Genomic DNA, 23,200 nt, shown 5'->3' on the forward strand with positions numbered 1-23,200 from the left:
GTGCAGACTGAGATAAGGGTAAGTAAATCTCTCCAGGACTTCAGAGGGATGGAGACGCCAACTGACAGTAGGGGCTGGGCTTCACCAGAGTTGAGCTTCGGTAGAACTTACCTGTTACCCGTCTTTAACAGCAGAGGGAGCGTTTGCAAGTAACCAAGCACCAGTCTTCCAAATTTACTTAAAGGAATGTTCATACATTTCTAGACAAGCTTGGCGAACTTTTTTAATGCAAAGCTGCTAAACTTGGTGGTGACTAGCAGCGAATAACTTGGGAACCACATACCGTGTTAATAAAGCAATGTCGTAAAAGGTCAACAAATAACAATTTACCTGGCCGATCTTTACGTTAATTTACAACAACTGTGCTCAACGCGGATCCATTTTGAACCCCTGAGCTCAGTCTGTCAATTTGCAGCCTAGTTGCACATCTCTCTAGGATGAAATCTGCTGGAATTTAGATATTAGACAGGCAGATTTGTACCTGGCAACTTGACTAAACTCATTCTTAAGGAAATCGGGGTTAAAATCAAAACAAACAGAAATCTGGCATTATTTCAGGTATTTTAAAGTAGTGTTTGAGCTAACGAAACACAACTCCGCCCTGATTCTCAACAGTGCAGCACTGCTTTAGAATGTAAGCAAAGCCGCATTCAAAACTAGTTCCAGTAAGCACTGTATTACACTTAAGAGGAAAACAAAAATGTATCCCACGCTAGATATACCCACGCTTGTGGTAAACAGTAGCGGTCCAAAAATGATCTGTATGATTCCACCTCCACAGTCTGTGACTACCCGCCATGCGGAGATCTCCAAAGAAATATGTCCAAAATAGCTGTGTAAATAAACACTATAGAAAACCAAAATGTACTTTGCATAGAAAAATGTAAAGAATCTTTGGGTGTCATTTTTTTTAGATAAATGTCAAATTAGACTCTCACTCCGATAACGTTAAAGTGTTAGGTGTTCTAATAGGATGTGTTACAATAAGCCGTAAAAGGATAACAATTCACTAATAAAAACACATACATTGTTAGTTGCACTGTATCATCTTTGTTGTACAGCAGTTGCAAAATCTAATAACTTTTGGCTTAGTTTCCCGGATTCAGCTTGAAACAATGTTAAGACAAAATGATGTTTACTGCAACTCCTCTGTATCGCAATGACATTTGTGACTACACCTTTATATATGTGAACACATGTTAAACATGAACAAAACAGCCATTGCACGGATTGTCCCATCAGTTATGTTACTTTTATCAACTTAGGGTAACCACCTTTTCAAAATGCAAAAACGGGACAACTGCCATTTCTATTTACATATATTTTTAAAACTTATCTTTTACTGTTTCCCCCCGAAGAGCTGGGGGCGGGGTAATGATTAGTTGCAGTGATTGTGAGAGTAAAATGACTAGAAATGGAACCTGCATAAAATATCTGTGAGCTACTTTTTCCTTTAAGTCTGTATTTCAAATAGGTTTATTTGTAGCTTATTGTTGTGGACTATTTGGCTGTCACTGTAGTTGCTGTTCTGACACTCATCTCATGTCCACTCTGCGTCAAGTTTGCTAGATTTCTGCTGGGTTTATAGCCCAGTCACTTAAAAAATACCCCAACTATTCGTTTTAACTGAAAGCACACTTATTACTAACACGTAGGCCTATGTATTAAAAAAACTACAATCAAAATATCTCGTAAGATACCCAGTTTAAATTTGATAAATACTACAAGCTGCAATACAGCTCTCCCACACGTCACTGTCAACATGGAAGCTCGAAGACAGCAGCCGAATTACAGCGCAGTCCCTTTATTTAAATACTAATGCTGGTACTGTATCCAAACAATACTGCAAACATGAACACAGTTCAATCTTTTGGGGACCTGGCAACACTGCTCTGCGTCAACATGCTGTGAAGTGTTTCAGTCAGAGTGCTGCATTTCTGTTCGTTCCTGGGTTTCCCTTTTTTAAATGAATAAACACAGTGTGCCTGGATAAATACAAACATTTTTTAAAATTCTTTTAACTAACGAGCCAGTGAGTGTCAGGCATTGCAAAATAATGAGGTATGACAAAGGCCCGGTTTTTGGGATGGAGCCGCATAACAGTCTCGCGTTTTGATTGGTCCATGTCTGTCACATGAATATGTCGTCACACGAGTGTTAAAAGCTTGCAGGCATTTTTTTAAACATTGCGATCAGAGAAAGAGTGAGAGATCTGCTTTCCGCAACCTTTCAATTATATTCTAATGTGGTATTTTGCTGTACTACTATAACAAACTATGGGTTATTACTTTATATGAATTATCATGTTATACACGAATGTAAGAATTGTTTTTTTCTGTAGTGGTGTACTTTTTTCTTTCAAATAGCATATATCTGTAATCGTTTGCATGATGTATTTTAATATCAAATATATACACTATTGCAGTTTTGTTACAGGATACATTAGTTTATCTCTAATGCAATCACAGTTTTAAATATAGACTGCTCCTGTTTTCATTTACATCCCAAATTCTGGGCCACTTTGCTTTTCAGATAACGTCACAAATTCTGGGCCGCTTTGCTTTTCAGATAACGTCACAAATTCTGGGCCGCTTTGGTTTTTAGATAATTTTCTAATTCAGCCCAGTTTTTGGGAATCAGCTGACAGCCGAGTTTCTAAGCTTACACCACCATGCAACCCCTGAATGCACACCCTGCTCGTATCACCCACCATGCAACCCCTGCACGCTCACACCACCATGCAACCCCTGCATGCACACACTACCATGTAGCCCTTGCACACTACACACCGCTAAGCAACCCCTGCACGCACACACCTAGCCATCACTTTTAGTGCATATTTCTGGAACAGAAGCACCTAGAACCACCATTCAAATGTTATACACTCAGGGGACCATGCTGAATGTAACAAGCCCAGTTTTGTAGCAATTCTTTGCAAAAAAAAATATTCAGGGTGTTCAGCCCATTCATGTCTATGGCAGTTTTAAAAACACATTTTCAGTCATATCTCTAGACCCAGAGCACCTACAACCACCGTTCGAAGGGTTCTACACTCGGGACCAGCCTGAATGTAACATGCCATGAATTTGTAGCAATTTTTTGCAAAAAATATTTCAGGACGTCCAGCCTCATTCATGTCTATGGCAGGGTTGAAAAACACATTTTCATGCATATCTCTTGAACCCGAGCACGCAGAACCACCATTGAAAGTGATATAGACTAGAATCACTCCAATGACACAGTGGTTCACCCAAAAACTCGAGTTGTGACGAAAAAAACATTGTGACACAAAAAAACAGAGTCATCCTGGCACATAGAAGTGTGAAAACGGTGACGTGGAGCCCCGCCACAAAAAAGATCAAGTTCCTAACCTCCACAGAACCCGAGAGATGCCCCGTCAAAAATGTCCAAAAATTACTCTTCTCGGGGTCATATCTCAATGGCCCCGGGGCTTCGAACCCAGGTTGAACTTCCAAGGGTCATGTCTGGGGCATCTCTTTCACAGGGAGCCATCTGTTTTCAAATGCTACATTTTCAGCATGATGGCATGTCCAGGTTGGATTTTCAATAGCTTTTGAGTTCCAGGTTGGAAAAAAAAAGGGGTCCTTTCCAGCTGGGGACACATTGTTTGGAGGGATCAACAGGGACCCCGAGGTGGACCGCGTACTGATTTTCAAGGCTCGGGAACCCCCGAAACCTGAAATATAGCACCCTGAAAAATGTCTATGGGAAATCCCGTTATAAAACACCTTTTGGGCAACGCCCGCCATCTGGCTTCGGGGTGGTGTACAAACCCGTGGCAGGTGATTTTTTTTTAGTTGAGTCTCATGTGCACATGAATAGCATGCCCCCTAGTTCCTTGCCCCAGGGGTCGTGGGGATATGAGGTACGATGATACCACCCCCTCCCTATGGCAAATCCCATTATAAAAAAACCAAAGAGGCCCAGAATTTGGAAGGTAAATGAAAACAGGAGCAGTCTATATTTAAAACTGGGATTACATTTGAGATAAACTAATATATCCTGTAACAAAACTGCAATAGTGTATATATTTGATATTAAAATACATCATGCAAACGATTACAGATATATGCTGTTTGAAAGAAAAAAGTACACCACTACAGAATAAACAATTCTTACATTCATGCATAACATGATAATTCATATAAATAAAGTAATAACCCATAGTTTGTTATATTAGTACAGCAAAATACCACATTACATTTTAATTGAAGGTTGGGAAATAACGTTATATAAAAACCAGAGCATCCCATTATTTGGGACGTTATCAGAGCGGTCCAGAAAGTGGGACGTTATCTGAAAATTATAGCGTTATTATAGGTTGTGGAAAGCAGATCTCTCGCCCTCTTTCTCTCTCTGATAGTAATGTTAAAAATGGCTGCAAGCTTTTCCATTCGTGTGACGACATATTCATGCGACAGACATGGATGGATCAATCAAAATGCGAGACAGTTATGCGGTTCCATCCCAAAAACCGGGCCTGTGTCATACCTCAAAATAATACAGCAGGGTGGTGCTGAGATGCTCTATAAACAGATATGCTGTATGATTTGACTGTGGCTCTAAGACTGCACTGTGATTACGAATTCGGGACAAATGGCGCCCAGGTGTTATGCCAGAAAGTGTCATTTCGGTAGTTTGTGCGCATGCAAATTCATCTGTGCATACCTACTGTAAAGTTGTAATTTTCATTGCCAAATAGTGTCAGTCTTTAAAAATGAAAGAACCTGTTGCATTAGAAAATGTTTTTAATTTTGTATCTGAGGGTAAAAGAAGTATAAGGCGGTACTCGGAAAACTTCACTTTAGAACGTAAACTTACCTTTAGGGATGTTTTACTTAATTCAGCTATGCATTTTGACATTTTAAGACTGCATGGTCATGTTTTAAATGAGTAAAGCAGAATTTATTGTAACCTGCCATATTTAATGAGTTACATGTTGTGCTACAGACATCTTCCAACTCGTATAGGCTAATTCGTAAACTTTCTTATTAATTAAAGATGCAACCAAACGGAAAATAGTTTTATCCACGCATAAACTTAAGTGCTTGCAAATGCGGTTTGTAGAGTCTGCAGTATTATTTAAAATAAAAAGTGAGTTCTTTGAGGACAGTTATTTTCTGTTTCAAGAACTATATTTAGGGACAAAAATAAATGTTGCTTTTCAATGTATTTACAAGGTGCAAAAGGCACTCTAATGCAGTTTCCACTGTATTTAATGTATTATGCTTTTTTTTTTTTTTTTTTTTTTAATGTGTATCATGCATTATACATTTCTCTGTATTTAAAGTATTATGGATTTGCTTAAAGGCGCTATATAAAATAAAGACTGATTGATTGATTTAGCACACTTCTTTGTAATATAGGTACGGGCAGCATCTGATAAAAAAAAAAAAAAAAAAAAAAAAAAAAAAAAAAACGGACAAAGTTTAGCAATCAAAGTTTACATCCTGTATCCAAATTTATTTTCGTTGAAAATGCTGAAAATTCCCCAGATACAATATTTGCATTTTAGACTAGTGGTTGAAAGGTCATTAACAGGAGCGGTTACAACAGAACCCCACCTCAAATACAGACCAAACTCACAGGATCAATGGGAAGTTATTGTTTGATTTTAATAGTAGAATACAACAATAATCTGTCATGCGTCACGTGTGAATTGCAAGGATAGTACACGATACAGCTGTGACGCATTTCGGTAAACAGTTCATTGTGCTTGCGAGCTTGATATTTTTATTTTAAAGATAATTGAAGTGACTGGTTTATGTAGCGTATTCTAATAATAAATGTGTGGACGTACTGATAACAGTTAAACTGGATTCCTACGGAAAACTGCTATGTAATGTATGCGGTTTAGTGTGTAATAGTTTGCTTCCCTCCCAATACCAGGAACTTAAAACGTTGATTTGCTTTTTTTATTTGTTTCTTAATTCATGTACTAACGGGACAATCAATCGGGGACATTCAATGTGGTACAATACGTTTTATATTCTCTATGATATATGCCAAAAAACAAAGTTTGCTGAAATGAGGACGTTATTAATAATCCGTTTCATCAATAGTTGTGTTAAAAATGAATACATTTCAAAGCATATTGAGAGGTACGAAATCTACAATAGTAGCCTTGCGCCATTTTCATAGTAAAACCACAAGGTGGCGCCTTAATCACAATAAATAAATTCAGTATCCTACGGTGCTTAGCGTATGATAGACGATGAATCGTCAGTCTCAGCTACGTTAATATAAGGATAAATAGAGATGCTAGGCCATGTTTGTTTTATAGGATTGGATAGTTAAATGTAGGTTACAGTTATTTTGAATGACTGTCATAAACAACACATTTAAATACATTAATACTATTGTTGTAATGTTATACCTTTAATAATTTAAATAGGAATAAGTAAAAACCTTTATACATTCAATGTAACAGATCACCACACATAAAAAAAAAAAACAGGTTCAATTCTGTATACCGTTAGAATATAATATGATAGGAATCTTAAATTATATATTTGATATAAATGGATATTTATACAGCATAAAAAAGTGGCAAAAATAATTGTAAGTATGAGTTAAACTTGAAAAGTACTGAAAACTTACTACCACCTTTATTTAATCTGTATACTCTGTCAACTTTTCATTCTACGTACTGAAAGCGATACAGAGGTAACTCTCCGGTCACATGTAACATAGCTGAAAAGCTCACAGAAAAACAGGACTGTCTACTATAACCTCGGTGAGCAATGTCCTGGTAAAGCACATTCATACAGAGATTAAAACACATTCCTATTTCTTACATTGTTTGAGTGTGCAATTGTAGAAGGATCTATTTAGCACATAGTCAACACAGCAATTCAATCAAAACATTCTTTTAAATAGATAGTTTGGTTTCGAAGGCTTATTGAGGTATTTGACAAGGTCTTCAGTGAGGGGACGTTTGAGTGGCAGGTCCCACAGTGCAGAGTGTGTAGGCGTACTGTGAGCATTGGATACTGGGATACACACCACCTTCCTCGCTCAGTTGGTGTGCACTAATGAACATCAGGCATTCCTCAAAGGACATAATTTCCTCTTAGACAAAACACAAAACATGAAAAATGCAAAAAATTCCTAAAAAAACCCTTAGCAAGTGACTTGTCCATAAAGTCAGTGTATTGTATACAAGCAGCAGTTTATTAGATCCACTCCTGTGTGTCACACATGTTGAGCAGTTTGATAAGCATCTCACAGACGTGTACTCTTATTATTTGAGTAGTGGCACGGTTACTCTCTTTTTCTTTTTGTTTTAAGACAGAGATCACGGTAGACAGTAAGCACTGAGGCAGTTGCCGAGTGTGTAAGCTAGTTAGTAAATAAAAGTTTGATTACTTAATTAACAACTTCTGAATTATTACATTTGCATCCATGTATCACCTGTATGAAATGAAATCACGTACACTTAGGATATTCTATATTATCTAACTCCTACTAATGCCTAAGTGAGGGTAGTCCAACCCACACTCAAACACTTAAAACATTTCACCAAAAGTAAGTTAAATGTGTTTTTCACACAATTTAATCTGTGCTGTGTGGAACTATGTTGCTGTTCTGACACTCATCTCAGTCGACTCTGCGTCAAGTTTGCTAGATTTCTGCTGGGTTTATAGCCCAAAGTCACTTAAAAAATACCCCAACTATTCGTTTTAACTGAAAGCAAACTTATTATTAACACGTAGGCCTATGTATTAAAAAAACAACAATCAAAATATCTCGTAAGATACCCAGTTTAAATTTGATAAATACTACAAGCTGCAGTACAGCTCACCCACACGTCACTGTCAACATGGAAGCTCGAAGACAGCAGCCGAATTACAGCGCAGTCCCTTTATTTAAATACTAATGCTGGTACTATATCCAAACAATACTGCAAACATGAACACAGTTCAATCTTTTGCGGACCTGGCAACACTGCTCTGCGTCAACATGCTGTGAAGTGTTTCAGTCAGAGTGCTGCATTTCTGTTCGTTCCTGGGTTTCCCTTTTTTAAATGAATAAACACAGTGTGCCTGGATAAATACAAACATTTTTTAAAATTCTTTTAACTAACGAGCCAGTGAGTGTCAGGCATTGCAAAATAATGAGGTATGACAAAGGCCCAGTTTTTGGGATGGAGCCGCATAACAGTCTCGCGTTTTGATTGGTCCATGTCTGTCACATGAATATGTCGTCACACAAGTGTTAAAAGCTTGCAGGCATTTTTTTAAACATTGCGATCAGAGAAAGAGTGAGAGATCTTCTTTCCACAACCTTTCAATTATATTCTAACGTGGTATTTTGCTGTACTAATATAACAAACTATGGGTTACTACTTTATATGAATTATCATGTTATACACGAATGTAAGAAAGAGGGCGAGAGATCTGCTTTCCACAACCTTTCAGTTAAAATATAACGTGGTATTTTGCTGTACTAAATATAAACTGCCCATTTTCATTTACGTCCCAAATTCTGGGCTGCTTTGGTTTTTAGATTTATGTCCCAAATTCCATGACGCTATAATTTTCAGATAACGTCCCACTTTCTGGACCGCTCTGATAACGTCCCAAATAATGGGATGCTCTGGTTTTTATATAACGTTATTTCCCAACCTTCAATTAAAATGTAATGTGGTATTTTGCTGTACTAATATAACAAACTATGGGTTATTGCTTTATTTATATGAATTATCATGTTATGCATGAATGTAAGAATTGTTTTTTTCTGTAGTGGTGTACTTTTTTCTTTCAAACAGCATATATCTGTAATTGTTTGCATTTGTATTTTAATATCAAATATATACACTATTGCAGTTTTGTTACAGGATACATTAGTTTATCTCTAATGTAATCCCAGTTTTAAATATAGACTGCTCCTGTTTTCATTTACATCCCAAATTCTGGGCCGCTTTGCTTTTCAGATAACGTCACAAATTCTGGGCCGCTTTGGTTTTTAGATAATTTTCTAATTCAGCCCAGTTTTTGGGAATCAGCTGACAGCTGAGTTTCTAAGCTTACACCACCATGCAACCCCTGAATGCACATCCCACTATGCAACCCCTGCTCGTATCACCCACCATCCAACCCCTGCACACTCACACCACCATGCAACCCCTGCATGCACACACTACCATGAGCCTTTGCACACTACACACCGCTAAGCAACCCCTGCACGCACACACCTAGCCATCACTTTTAGTGCATATTTCTGGAACAGAAGCACCTAGAACCACCATTCAAATGTTCTAGACTCAGGGGACCATGCTGAATGTAACAAGCACAGTTTTGTAGCAATTCTTTGCAAAAAAAAAAATTAGAGTGTTCAGCCCCACTCATGTCTATGGCAGTGTTAAAAACACATTTTCAGTCATATCTCTAGACCCAGAGCACCTACAACCCCTGAAAATTATAGCGTCACAGAATTTGGGACATAAATCTAAAAACCAAAGCAGCCCAGAATTTGGGACGTAAATGAAAATGGGCAGTTTATATTTAGTACAGCAAAATACCACGTTATATTTTAACTGAAAGGTTGTGGAAAGCAGATCTCTCGCCCTCTTTCTCTCTCTGATAGTAATGTTAAAAATGGCTGCAAGCTTTTCCACTCGTGTGACGACATATTCATGCGACAGACATGGATGGATCAATCAAAATGCGAGACAGTTATGCGGTTCCATCCCAAAAACCGGGCCTGTGTCATACCTCAAAATAATACAGCAGGGTGGTGCTGAGATGCTCTATAAACAGATATGCTGTATGATTTGACTGTGGCTCTAAGACTGCACTGTGATTACGAATTCGGGACAAATGGCGCCCAGGTGTTATGCCAGAAAGTGTCATTTCGGTAGTTTGTGCGCATGCAAATTCATCTGTGCATACCTACTGTAAAGTTGTAATTTTCATTGCCAAATAGTGTCAGTCTTTAAAAATGAAAGAACCTGTTGCATTAGAAAATGTTTTTAATTTTGTATCTGAGGGTAAAAGAAGTATAAGGCGGTACTCGGAAAACTTCACTTTAGAACGTAAACTTACCTTTAGGGATGTTTTACTTAATTCAGCTATGCATTTTGACATTTTAAGACTGCATGGTCATGTTTTAAATGAGTAAAGCAGAATTTATTGTAACCTGCCATATTTAATGAGTTACATGTTGTGCTACAGACATCTTCCAACTCGTATAGGCTAATTCGTAAACTTTCTTATTAATTAAAGATGCAACCAAATGGAAAATAGTTTTATCCACGCATAAAAAGCAGGTTTATGGAGTACAATAGTGTCACTGCCAAATAGTGTCTCCAGTCTGGTGACTCTATTTGGCACCTAGAGATGCCAAATTCTTCCAGGGGACACTATTTGACAGTGACACTTTAGGCATAACACCTGTGGCTAAGCCCCAGACCGGGACTTGGTCTTTACATTTTGGGACTGTCCCGCCCAACTAAGGGCGAGTGGTCACCCTATATCAACTGTGTTACTCTGATGTCAACTATGTTTCTTGCAAATATATTACTCCACAATATCTTATTTTATGTTTTATTACAACATAACTTGCTTTGTTGTTTGACAGAAGGGAAGAGAATGACCCATCACAAATATTTTGTGGAAATGATACTGATATCTAACTCTGTTCTATACAAACTTAAGTGCTTGCAAGTGCAGTTTGTAGATTCTGCAGTATTATTTAAAATAAAAAGTGAGTTCTTTGAGGACAGTTATTTTCTGTTTCAAGAACTATATTTAGGGACAAAAATAAATGTTGCTTTTCAATGTATTTACAAGGTGCAAAAGGCACTCTATTGCAGTTTCCACTGTATTTAATGTATTATGCTTTTTTTTTTTTAATGTGTATCATGCATTATACATTTCTCTGTATTTAAAGTATTATGGATTTGCTTAAAGGCGCTATATAAAATAAAGACTGATTGATTGATTTAGCACACTTCTTTGTAATATAGGTACGGGCAGCATGCATCTGATAAAAAAAAAAAAAAAAAAAAAAAACGGACAAAGTTTAGCAATCAAAGTTTACATCCTGTATCCAAATTTATTTTCGTTGAAAATGCTGAAAATTTCCCAGATACAATATCTGCATTTTAGACTAGTGGTTGATAGGTCATTAACAGGAGCGGTTACAACAGAACCCTACCTCAAATACAGACCAAACTCACAGGATCAATGGGAAGTTATTGTTTGACTTTAATAGTAGAATACAACAATTATCTGTCATGCGTCACGTGTGAATTGCAAGGATAGTACATGATACAGCTGTGACGCATTTCGGTAAACAGTTCATTGTGCTTGCGAGCTTGATATTTTTATTTTAAAGATAATTGAAGTGACGGGTTTATGTAGCGTATTCGAATAATAAATGTGTGGACTTTGACTCATACTGATAACAATATATATATAGAAAGTTTACACCCCCTTGAACTTTTTTCACATTTTGTTGTGTCAGTGCCTCAGAGTTTCGTGCATTTGAATTAGGATTTTTTTTTCACTTATCTACACACCATACTCCACACTGTTAAGGAGAAAAAAGTTTTATTGAGAAAAAAAAAAATTATATATTGAAAATACAAAACTGAAAGATCATTACTGGATAAGTCTCCACCCCCCTGAGTTAATACTTGTGGAAGCACCTTTGGCAGCAATTTGGGTGGTTGTCATGCTGAAAGGTGAACTTCCGCCACAGTTTCAGCTTTCTTGCAGAGGGCAGCAGGTTTTCTTCAAGGACTTCTCTGTACTTTGCTCCATTCATTTTCCCTTCTATCTTGACAAGTGCTCCAGTCCCTGCCGATGAGAAACATCCCCATACCATGATGCTGCCACCTCCATGCTTCACAGTAGGGATGGTGATGCTTTGGGTGATGCTCTGTGTTGGGTTTGCGCCAAACATAACGCTTTGCATTTAGGCCAAAAAGTTCCATTTTAGTTTTGTCAGACAGTTTTTGCCATATGGCTACAGAATCTCCTGAGTGTTTCTTTTTGCATACTTCAAACGGTGGTTAACGATTCAAGGTGGGCTTTCTTGAGTAATGGCTTCCTTCTTGCCGCCCTACCATACAGGCCAGATTTGTGGAGTACTTGGGCTATTGTTGTACACATGCACACTTTGACCAGTCTTGGCCATAAAAGCCTTTAGCTCTTGTAAAGTTGCCATTGACTTCTTGGTAGCCTCTCTGCTCAGTCTCCTTCTTGCTCAGTCATCCAGTTTGGAGAGACAACCTGATTTAGGCAGGGTCTTGGTGGTGCCATAAACCTTCCACTTCTTAATAATCGTCTTGACCGTGCTCCAAGGGATATTTAAGGCCTTTGATATTTTTTTTTTATACCCATCCCCTGATCTGTGCCATTCAACAACTGTAGTCTTGGAGTTCTTTTGAAAGTGCCTTGGTGCTCATGGTTGAGTCTTTGCTTTGAAATGCACTGCCGAGCAGAGGGAACCTACAGGAACTGATGACTTTATCCTGAAATCATGTGAATCACTACAATTTAACACAGGTGGAGGCCACTTAACTTGGTGTGTGATTTTGAAGGCGATTGGTTACACCTGAGCTAATTTAGGATTGCTATTACAAGGGGGGTGGACACTTATCCAACCAAACTTTTTCAGTTTTTATTTTTAATTAATTTTCTACAAATTTCTAGAATATTTTTTTCACTTGCAAGTTGTGGGGTAGGATGTGTAGATAAATGAAAAAAACAAACAAAAAACCCCCAACAATTTTAATGCATTTTAATTCCAGGCTATAAGGCAACAACATGTGAAAATCTTGAAAGGGGGTGTAGACTTTCTATAGGCACTGTGTGTGTGTGTGTGTGTGTGTGTGTATATGCTAATTTACACAGTCTCAAGTGTAAACCCTTCCTCCCTCGTACAAGATGCAAGCACCTTTTTGAGTGAAAGGAGTATGTGGCAGAGATGCATGATTCTTTGATAGAAGCAGCTTAATTTCTTTGAAGTTTTGCCACTGATGATGGAGATGAGAATGTAAAGATGGGAGCCCAGCTAACAAGCTTTAAGTTCGTTGCAGATATCAGACTTTTAAAGACTGCTGCCAACACCTTTGATTTGCACAAATGGATAAAGGATCCTGTAGTGGCTTTGACGGATCCACTGAGAGTAAAGCCTGACCCAAGACTGTCACTCCTGCTAGAAGCAGGCTGATCTTTGGGATACAAATTGAACATCTGTGAAACTGCAACAATGTTAAAATATTGTAATAACTCTGTGTTTTAAAGGCTATAAAGCCAGCAGAAAAACTATTGCAGAAAATGGAGAGCAGGCAGTTATCTAATATTAGAGAAAAGATTGCCTGTGTTAACCTTGAGAGGAAGAGACAAGAACTCCTTGGACACTGGCCAGACTTAAGACATGGGCCTCCTTTATCTGAGAGCTACTGTGCAGAAATCTGTGTAATAAGAAATAGTTTTAGCAAACTTTTAGAAACTTTTAGCACTCTGCAGTAAGTCGTTTTGGAAAGACAAATTTTTACATTTAGGCAAAAAGTTCTTTAGCATTTTCCATCTTCCCATAAGCGTCTACCAACCTACCGAATCTGGTGAGTTTGAGCAACTCTGGCAGAAAGAAAAATAGTAAGAATAATAATCCCAGCAATAACAATAGGCTTCCCAGCCCTATGGGCCTGGAAGCCCAATAATAATAATAATAGTGCTGGACATTAGTCTTAAAACTTTAACCTACTTTTCTCCTTGTGTGATAGTGACTGTTATATTCTGTAAATATGCTGTAAACACCTACTTTAAGACAAAGTCTATACTTGTCTCAGTGATATCATAATGATTGGGTAGGACAAAACCTAACCAGTTAAGCACTCCTTAAATGTCCTTAAGCTAACATTTTAAGGTTTATTTTTGCGCTCAAAACTACTGGACATTTTTAGCCTTATTCACAAAGTTATTTAAAGTTATTTTTGAGAAAAAAATACAGTTTGATATGCACACAATTTCATTAGACTGTTAAGTTCAGAAAAGTTTAATGAGTTAAAGCAGTTTGTGCAGGGCCAAGTTTTTTTTCTTTCTTTCTAGGTGTGGGGTAGCACTGAATCTTTAATGGCTAGTGTTTTATTTCCAAAGCTGGTCAAATCAAACAAATGACACCCCTCTGCAATAGATGGAGTGTTGTGCAATGGCCATATTAATTCGTACAAAAATGTTACAAAGGTATTACCTCAGTCATCTGAAAATGTTTGCATTAGGCCATTGTTTAGCACAAATTGAAAAAAAAAATGGTACTGCAAATTAAAACAAATTACAATATTAAAGCTTAAAAACAGCATGAAAAGAAAGCGACACAACACTTTAAGAAAATGCTCTGTCTACCTAATTATCAATTTTCAGGTATAAAAGAAAATGCTGGGGAGACTGAAAAAACTTCCTAAAATATCATTGCTTCAGCATTTTGTGAAGATTAGACTGCTGTGTCATTGCAAGGCCAAAAACTACTATTTTAATAAAATATGCAGAGCCACACTTTACTTTGACTTACTGGTAAGCACTCAATTAACAATGTTCTGTTCCCTTTTTCTGTCTTCGTATACACACAGTTCGCAGAATCATTAAATCTCATGGTACAGCACATCTGATTTTAGCTAGCCCAGAAAACATGCATTCAACGTTCACAGTGCGAGCAGAAACATGCATAAGTGTTCTCCATTTAACAGGGCAGCTAAGCCTGAAATATCTTTCCAATAACTTTCATTATCGTTGTCGTTGTTAATTGCTTAACAGACACCCTTACCCAGGGCAACTTACAGTTGTACACAAAAAATACATACCAACAATTGAAGTACAATTAAGAGCAAGATACAAAATACTGTGATTTCAGTCTTAATAAGAGCAAATACAAAACACAGTACACAGTGTTGATAGACAGAATAGGGTTATGCATGAGTGCAAGTGAAATACAAAGTACTACAGATTGGGTTAAGTGCAGGATTAAATACAGTAAAATAGGGAGCAGATAAGTACATGTTAAAGTGCATTAAAGGCAGAGTGCTACGTTGTCCAGGGGAGAGTTGAGTTTTACAGATGTTGTCTGAACAGGTGTGTCTTGAATTGGCGCCAGAAGGTGGTCAGAGACTGGGCACTCCTGACATCCATAGGAAGGTCATTCCACCACTGTGGGGCAAGGGTAGAGAAAGAGCTGGAGAGTACCAGAGCCTGGACAATGAGTTGCATGGAGTAGTGGGGGGAAATGGTTGGATTCTTCATATGTTGCTCAGGAAATATTGGCAAGTGCATGCTAGAGTGGGGATGTGCTGGGAGTAGGAGAGTAGGGGTCCAGGGTTACTCCGAGGAGGAGGAAGATGAGGAGGGGAAGAAAAGGAGGTCAGATTTAGAGAGGCTAAGTTTGAGGTGATGCAGTTGCATCCAGGAGGAGATAGCAGACAGACAGGTAGAGATACATGAGGGGATGGTGGGGTCAGAAGGGGGAAAGGACAGGAATATCTGAGCATCATCAGCATAGAAATGGTATGAGAAACCATGATGCGATGAGGGGGCCCAGGGAGCTGGTGTAGAGAGACAACAGGACAGGACCTAAGACTGATCCCTGGGGGATTCCTGCTGAGAGAGAGTGAGGTGTGGAGGTTGAGCCGCGCCAGGTTACCTGGTAGGTGCAGTCAGAGAGGTTGGAGGAGAACCAGGCCAGTGCAGTGCCAGAGATTCCCAGGTCAGTGAGAGAGGATAGGAGAATAGAGTGATTGACAGTAGTTGGCATCTTCCAGAGCGCTACTATGTTCGGAATTTCTCCAACAGCCTCTCCTCGCAGGTCTCTCCTCGCTGGACTCCCTCAGCTAGGCTCCCGGCTCTTTGGTAGAGAGACTGTTCGGTTGGCTGTCGCTTTGTGCTGGTACACAAATAAGATAGCTTTCTATTATACTAAACTGCGCTAAAGACAATACTTCAGCAATACAATAGTTTGATTGTACTTCAATGGGATTACACAACTACAAACCGTTGTGTGGAAACCAATCAAACCTAAAATCAACCTCTATTCAATTGAACCGCACTCACCTGGTACTAGTCACAAACAGTAGATCACCTAATTAAAAGAACAATACCTTTATAATGTTTATTTAATACAGCTAATGTTAACAGTTGGAATGAGGACTGTAGTAAGCACCGGAAGAGATTTGGAAAAGGTCCTCCCTCTACCTGTCCTCGCTCTTCCTGTCCTTGCTCTGACTGCCACAGCTCAGACTGCCCTTGGACGTGTGGCCCTTCGACGGCTGGCATTCTAAGACACTAAGCCAATTTATACTGTCCTGCAGGTCTAGAACAGATCCAGCTTTACACGCTATCTAAATTCACTTCAATCAACCACATCTCTGAACACTTTAGAAAATTCCTTCAACCAGCTAATGTAGTTACATCAGCAACAAGCATTCAATTGTACTTACCAAATCGCTAGTGTCTTCCTTCTGAGTGCAAACAAACAGCAAAACACAATCCAAGCAGGTCAGTTGCTAGAACAACTGATTAGCCAAGGGAAAAACAATGTTCATTTTAACACTACAGCCAGCTAAGAGACACACCCAAACAGCTGACTTGAAAATCGCTGACCAGTTTACACGCTATCTGAATTCACTTCAATCAATCACAGCTCATATTTCAGGCAGATAGAATATAATAGCTCTTAGTCAAGAAAGACCTCAGAAATAAAGAACAGAGTCCAATTGCACACATGACTTCTAATGCAAAAAAGGAGACACAATGATCAGTGCTGTCTGTAAACAATGTTTTACTGATACCATTTATCAGAAAGATACTGAAATGTAAAGCTACTCTCTTACACAAGGAAAAAACAGACCCATGTTTCATGGCCAGAAGATGAATACAATAAATAGTTTTACATACTACATCTGTACACAAACATTGTCCCCAAAGTCATCAAAATTTACATTTTCAGTGCAACATATATACTTTCTTTTGATATATTTATGTTTGACGTAACACTTTTTAAAATAAATCTATGTTTTTTTTTTTTTTTTTTTTGTAATAAACAAGCAACTACTTGATTTATATCCTCTATATTATTTACAGGTTCCTAAACAAGAAACTCCAAAAAGGCACAATTGTCTATACAATATGTTCAAAAAAAAAAAAAAAAAAAAATGGCTGGGGCTGACAAGAAAAATAAAGACAGTACAGATTGGTCGTCATTTATGATTGCACATACAATATGACATTGCAGTAAATGTGCTTCAAGGAAAGGATGGTTTGCATGGATACAAACCTCAAAGTGTTTTCAATTTCACAAAGTGACGAATTTAAAAAAAAAAGTTTAGTCAAGGGATCAGGTCTCTATTATAAGTCTGTCCTCATCATCACTGGACATATCGCTGTACTGAACCGTGTTCCGATGTCGCGATGCTCCTAAGCGTTTCTGAGATGGGTCATATGAGCATGATGTTGAAGCCTGCTGCTTCGAAATGTCGTCTTCACTCCTCTTTACAAAGTGCTCAATGGGAGAGTTTTTGGTACTATGAACAGACGTGGGTTTTTGACCAGCCTTAGGTTGCGATGCGACTTCAATCCGTGGAACACTATCTGCTTGGTCTCTGCAATCTGTCTGCCAGTTCAGTCTACCAGAAATCACAGGATCTGAAGCCTTCAACTGCACATTGGGTGATATTTGTTGAGTTATTGTACAGCCTACAGGACTGATGGTAACAGATACTGGAAGATGGACAGGTGTCTGCTCAGGCCTTCCCTCACCAACTTTTGCTGTTGGATTTTCTGGCCATCCTTGGCTTTCTGCAATTATTGGACTAACCGATGGAATCAGAGTGGGTAATGTTATGTTCAGTATCTGCAAACCAGGTATATGTGGCTGTGGACTGGGGCTGCTTTGAGTTGATGGGTTTGCAGCCAGCATCTGAAGTCCTAAAGCATTTAAAGTGAGGCCTTGAGGGTGCATTTGGGGGGCAATATTTGAGTTTGTAAGCCCCAAAATGTTGACTGCCTCCAGGCCCAGTGCTGGAAGAGGCTGCAGGCTTTGAGTGCTGAGTGTTTGTAAGCCAGAGACATTGACCTGGCCAATAGGTATACAAGGCAGGACTCTATTCACATGTTCTGCCACACCCATTGTGTTTGTAGTGCTGGGTCTTCCTTCTGGGGTCTTCTCACCATGTGGACTTGCTGTTCTGTGAATGACACTCACAGCAGGAATGGTGAGCTGTACTGGCCCTGCCTGGATAGGTACAAAAGTGGAGTAGGCTGCCAAGCCCGCAGGCACCAATTGGATTCCCCCAACTGGAATCATGCTGTAGGGTATTCTGGCTGGCTGCTGGGAGTGCATGGGAAGGTGGCTAAACAAGTGCGTCTGATGGGATGCAGATTGAATTTGAGTCTGGGGGAGGAACTGCTGCTGCAGCTGTGGCTGGTACTCTGACAAATGTGAAGTGTAGACTGAGGCAGGCAGCAATGTTGTCTGTGTGCTGCGATCAACAGGCAAACCAACTTCACTTGATGCAAAAGACTGGCTAACAGGCACCTGAAAATAAAGTAAATTAAAAGAAAAGTATGACACATTACATAAGAACCTAAGAATTCAAAAACAATAAACACAATGAAATCCACATCAATAAAACCACACTGCCAGTAAACTACCTTAGTTTGTAGCAGAGATAACTAAATATGGGAGGAAAGGGTACTAGTTTAAGCAGTGAATTGCTCTGCTTTACTACTTTTTTTTTTATTTACAAGAGGGATTTGGCAAATAGTTTAAATTTGCACACATATATTATAATAATGGTATGTAGGAACATGGGTGTTTACTTTTTCTATTTGAATTTTACCTTTCTAATACATGTAAATGATGAAGCAGAACTGAAAAATTCCCAGTAACTGCATCTCTCAGACCACTGGGTATCACTATACCTTAACACAACTGTACAAGGAAGTCTTTCATTTCAGCAGACAATGTCATAACTGAAATTATTGGGTATAGACTGTAAAATCGTAATAAATCTGTATAAAGGTTCCTAAAATTGTAAAGAATGGATAATTAAGTAAATTCAGTGATCTAAAAACATTCCTATTACACCATTTGTCATAAAACATGAGAAAGTGAGACATACCATACATGTGTGGGAACTGTATGTCTATATTTTAAAATATAATTTTTATCTTTAAAAGTTTAATAATTTTTTTTTTTTTTAAATACTTGCATTTAAACATTTTTTCAGCTAAAACGCAGGGCTTAAATTCAACTTAAACTCGCTAACACTTAGGATAACATGTACACAGTATCAGAGAGATATAGGTTTGTGGAACAAAATAACACCAGGGTGTCAGTTCAAGCATACAGATCTGATGATGAGTTTTTATGTTCACCAGAAAGGGCACAAATTTATACATAAAAGCTGTAGCCAAAGAGTAAAGAGATGAATATGTCTTGTACTAAATCAAACTATACTGGCTTTACTTGAACTGTAGCTTCGTTGTCACCGTAACAAAGTTCCATGTTTTTTCTTTGAATTGAAAACATGTTTCAGTTTGGTGATTTTTGTTTTAATTTTTACAAATAATGATGATGTGAATGAAAATAAAATGCATGGTAGGCACTGGAAAATGAAACCTACTATGGAATTACTTTTTAAAATTTGACAATATTCTACAAATATACTACACATTCTAACCGTAAAGGCAACTCTTCAAGAACCAAGTTAAAAAAAAAAAAAAAAAAAATGTATTAGCAAAATATCACAATATATACAACTTACCTTTGGCTGTTCTTTAACTTTACTTAATGCAGAAGGCATCAGGATTTCATCAGGCTCGGGGTAATCTATTGACATCTGACGGCAGGGAGACTTGGGACTCGTTACCAACAGGCCTTCTGTTTCTGTTCCAGCTGTACCGTAAGTACTGGTCTCCTGGATCTCAGATAATAAACTATCTGCTGGACTGTTTGACGTGGCACTTGAAACTGTCATTTGGGTCAGTAATGCTTTGGGCAGAGTTTCTAGTAGAGCCGTCTCCAGCCTTGCCGAATCCCTTGTAATCCTGAACTCCTCCTCAGCACTGGTGTAGCTCAAGGATTCGCTGTAGGTGCTCCCTGTGGGGTGGTGCTGTGGGCTTGCTGTGACAGATGGGGTAGTAGACAGTACAGATTCTGCCTGGCTGTCTTCTTCATCCTCCTCTTCATTGTCATTGTCATCGTCATCTGGACCTTCCGAGTCTTCTGCGTCTGAGCCTTGTCTCTCATATCCATACCTCCCTCTATCACCTGTGACAAAAAAGAAGTAGAGATGTTATTTCATTGTCTGGTTACCTTTAAATAAAACTGAAACTCCAGTATTAGTTTTAAGGAAAGAAACTCTGCATAGATAAAGTGCATATTTCTAGGTAATAGTCTTTTAATGTATTGCGATTGCCTTGTTTTGTTTGTTAATATTTGTGTTTCGCCGCTCTGAGCTACAGCATGAATTTGTCAGTCATTGCCATTTGTAACTATAGGAGTGACAAGAAGACTTCTTTGAGGGGAATGTTATGTGCTGCTATACAAAAGGACAAAGTAAAGACTAACATGGTAAACGGCTTTAAATTACTGTACATATTTTACATTGAAAATAGATAATAAAATAATTATACTGGAAAAGTTTACCCATTTCAGAACTAGGTCTGAGCCCAAGAGGTTACTAAAAACCGTATTTCCTTTTTTCTGAATTATTTAGCAAGTAGCCAATAGTGGTATGGTAGGGGATGAATCAAGTCCAGGCACTACAAGTACTGCAGAGGTAGACAAGATACCTGGGAATACTGAGTTAGCAAACTTGGTGTGTAGGGATAATTTTGGAACTGCCAAGCTAAGTGACCCCAAATTTACCTCAGTAGGTAGCCAGGTACAAATTATAAATGGGACACCCGTACTTTTGGTTTATCCCTGTTTTGAATTGAAAAATTATTTGTTGTACAAATTAGAAAAAAAGGGGTGAATATAATTGAACAGTTGGTAGTACCACAACTATTTATACAAACTTGGCCTATGGACTCGTGTTAGGAGGACACTTGAGGATTGCAAAGACCAGGGAACGTATACTTAAAATCGGTTTTACTGGCCTGCAGTACATATAACTGTGACCAGCCCCTGCACATCTTGTCCCGAATGTCAGCACGCAGCTCATTTTAAGGCATTCCGCAGCTCCCTGGTACCATTACCTACAATTGAAATTCCCTTTTCACGTATTGCTCTGGATTTAGCTAGTCCCCTCATAAAATCCACTAGGGAGAACCAACTTATATTAGTAGTAATAGTAGACTGCTACTTGGTATCTTGAGGTAGTTCCACTTCACAACACGCCTGCAAAATCCATTACAAAAGAGCTAATGTTTAGTTGTGTTGGTATACCCAATGAAATACTCACAGCCAGGGTACTTATATATGTCTTTACATCTAGGGTAACTAAACAGCTGTGTGCACTGCTCAAGATGAAACATTTGAAGAGTTTCGTTTATCACCCCCAAACAGACGGTTTAGCAGAACGGTTTAATAAAACTCTTAAAAGCATGCTATGCACAGTAATTGATAAGGGTGGTAAAAACTGGGACTATTAGGGACAGAGGTTTGTTGATGTTGCTAAAGAAACCTGGGGACAAGAGACTACCCCTTACCGTAGTGTTGCTGAACATGTGACCCAGATGAAAAAGCTTATTGTGTCAGTTATGCCAATTGTCAGGGAGCATGAGACAGGCTCAGGATGCTCAACGAAACTCCTTTAAATCAGTCTGCCAGGGTCAGGTGTTCCAGTCGGGAGGCCGCCGTTAGTGTTAGTTTGCACGGTTGAAAGCAAATTTCTGGCTACATTGCATGGGCCATACGAGGTAATTGGGGGAGTAAGAGATAAGAAAATCTGAGCAAATTGACTATGTCAATTTGCTGAAAGCATGGAAAGATGGGAAATAAACTGTCATAACCCGAGGTTAATAAAGCCAACACCTTGACTGTGTCACAGAAACAAGAGGTACACAAATTTGTAAGCAAACACAAAGCATTTTTTTCGGCCGTCCCAGGTAAAACTAACATTATGGTGCATGACATTATCACTGAACAAGGGAACTTAAAACCATATTGTGTTCCTGAAGCTGGAAGATACTTGTGCAATTTAAAAAAAAAACTATTTTAATTTAAGAAACAGGTACGTTTATCTGTTATTATTATTGGCACTTTTTACCCCAAATGAGTCCTCATTTTCTCTTTGTCTACGATGCTGGCTAGGAATGGCAACACTGTGTAGGCATTTGCAGTGATGGTTCTTGAGCCATGACAGGAAAAAACAGCGGGTTGCACCACAGGCTACTTGCACTCACTGCATGATACATAGACAAGCCCTTGTTGCTAATAAAAAAATAAAAAAATGCTACCCATTGTTCTCGAAGAAGTTGTTCGCATTGTCAACTTTATCAAGTCTCCTCCAACAAATGCCTGCCTGTTTGGCGTTTTGTGTGATGAGATGGGAGCAGAGCACTGTCAGCTACTTTACCACATAGCAGTTTGCTGGCTATCGCGGGGCAAGGTGCTCAATCATTTGTTTGAGCTCAGAGAGGAAGTGAGAACATTTCTTTCCGACAACAATTCTCTGCTGGCCGAAAAGCTTGTAGATGTAAATGGTTTGCTTTGCTAGCTTACCTGGCAGATATTTTCGATCGCTTAACATGTCACTCCAAGTAGGAGATGCATTTGTCCTTACTGTCACTGACCAAATCAAAAGCTGGATCAAGAAGCTTGCTTTGTGGTATGATCGTGTACATAGTGGCAGTCTGGCAGTATTTTATTTATTTTATTAGGTAACTTTTTTGACGAGAGCATCTTTTCAAAGAGTGATTTACAATCCATTATCACCAGCCACCTGGAAAGCCTTCAGCTACAGTTTCGAAAGTACTTCCCTGAAAATGATCGGAAAGCAGAGTGCTAATTTGGTGGTTGCAGTGCAATGAAGTTTGAGAACCGCTGGCTTAGAGGAGGGTAAAACATTGGTAGGGTTCTTGTTGAACCTGAAATTGGCAAACTGGACGCTACCCAGAATTGACCTCAGCCTGTTTGAAAAACAACAAGTAAGGGCTTTTCATGGGATAACAGGATATTATAGAAGATTTATCCCAGACTTCAGAACCATTGCAGCGCCTGAGTGATTTAA

General features: G+C 38.6%; 1 protein-coding gene across 2 annotated transcripts in view; it reads right to left on the minus strand.

Annotated features, from left to right (window-relative positions):
• Nucleotides 1-16,676: 16,676 nt before the first annotated feature.
• The window catches only part of LOC121313311 (zinc finger protein 40-like), a 101,869-nt gene continuing 95,345 nt past the window's right edge, over nucleotides 16,677-23,200 (minus strand). For both annotated transcript variants that reach the window (XM_041245710.1, XM_041245709.1), the window contains exons 8-9: nucleotides 19,787-20,292; nucleotides 16,677-18,555 (exon numbers count right to left, since the gene is read on the minus strand). In XM_041245710.1, coding sequence (XP_041101644.1) covers nucleotides 17,356-18,555; nucleotides 19,787-20,292 — 1,706 coding nt within the window. In that variant the 3' untranslated portion in view covers nucleotides 16,677-17,355. The remainder of the gene's footprint in view (nucleotides 18,556-19,786; nucleotides 20,293-23,200) is intronic.

The sequence above is a fragment of the Polyodon spathula genome, chromosome 3 (genome assembly GCF_017654505.1).
Source record: "Polyodon spathula isolate WHYD16114869_AA chromosome 3, ASM1765450v1, whole genome shotgun sequence".
In the NCBI taxonomy this organism is placed as follows: Eukaryota; Metazoa; Chordata; class Actinopteri; order Acipenseriformes; family Polyodontidae; genus Polyodon; species Polyodon spathula.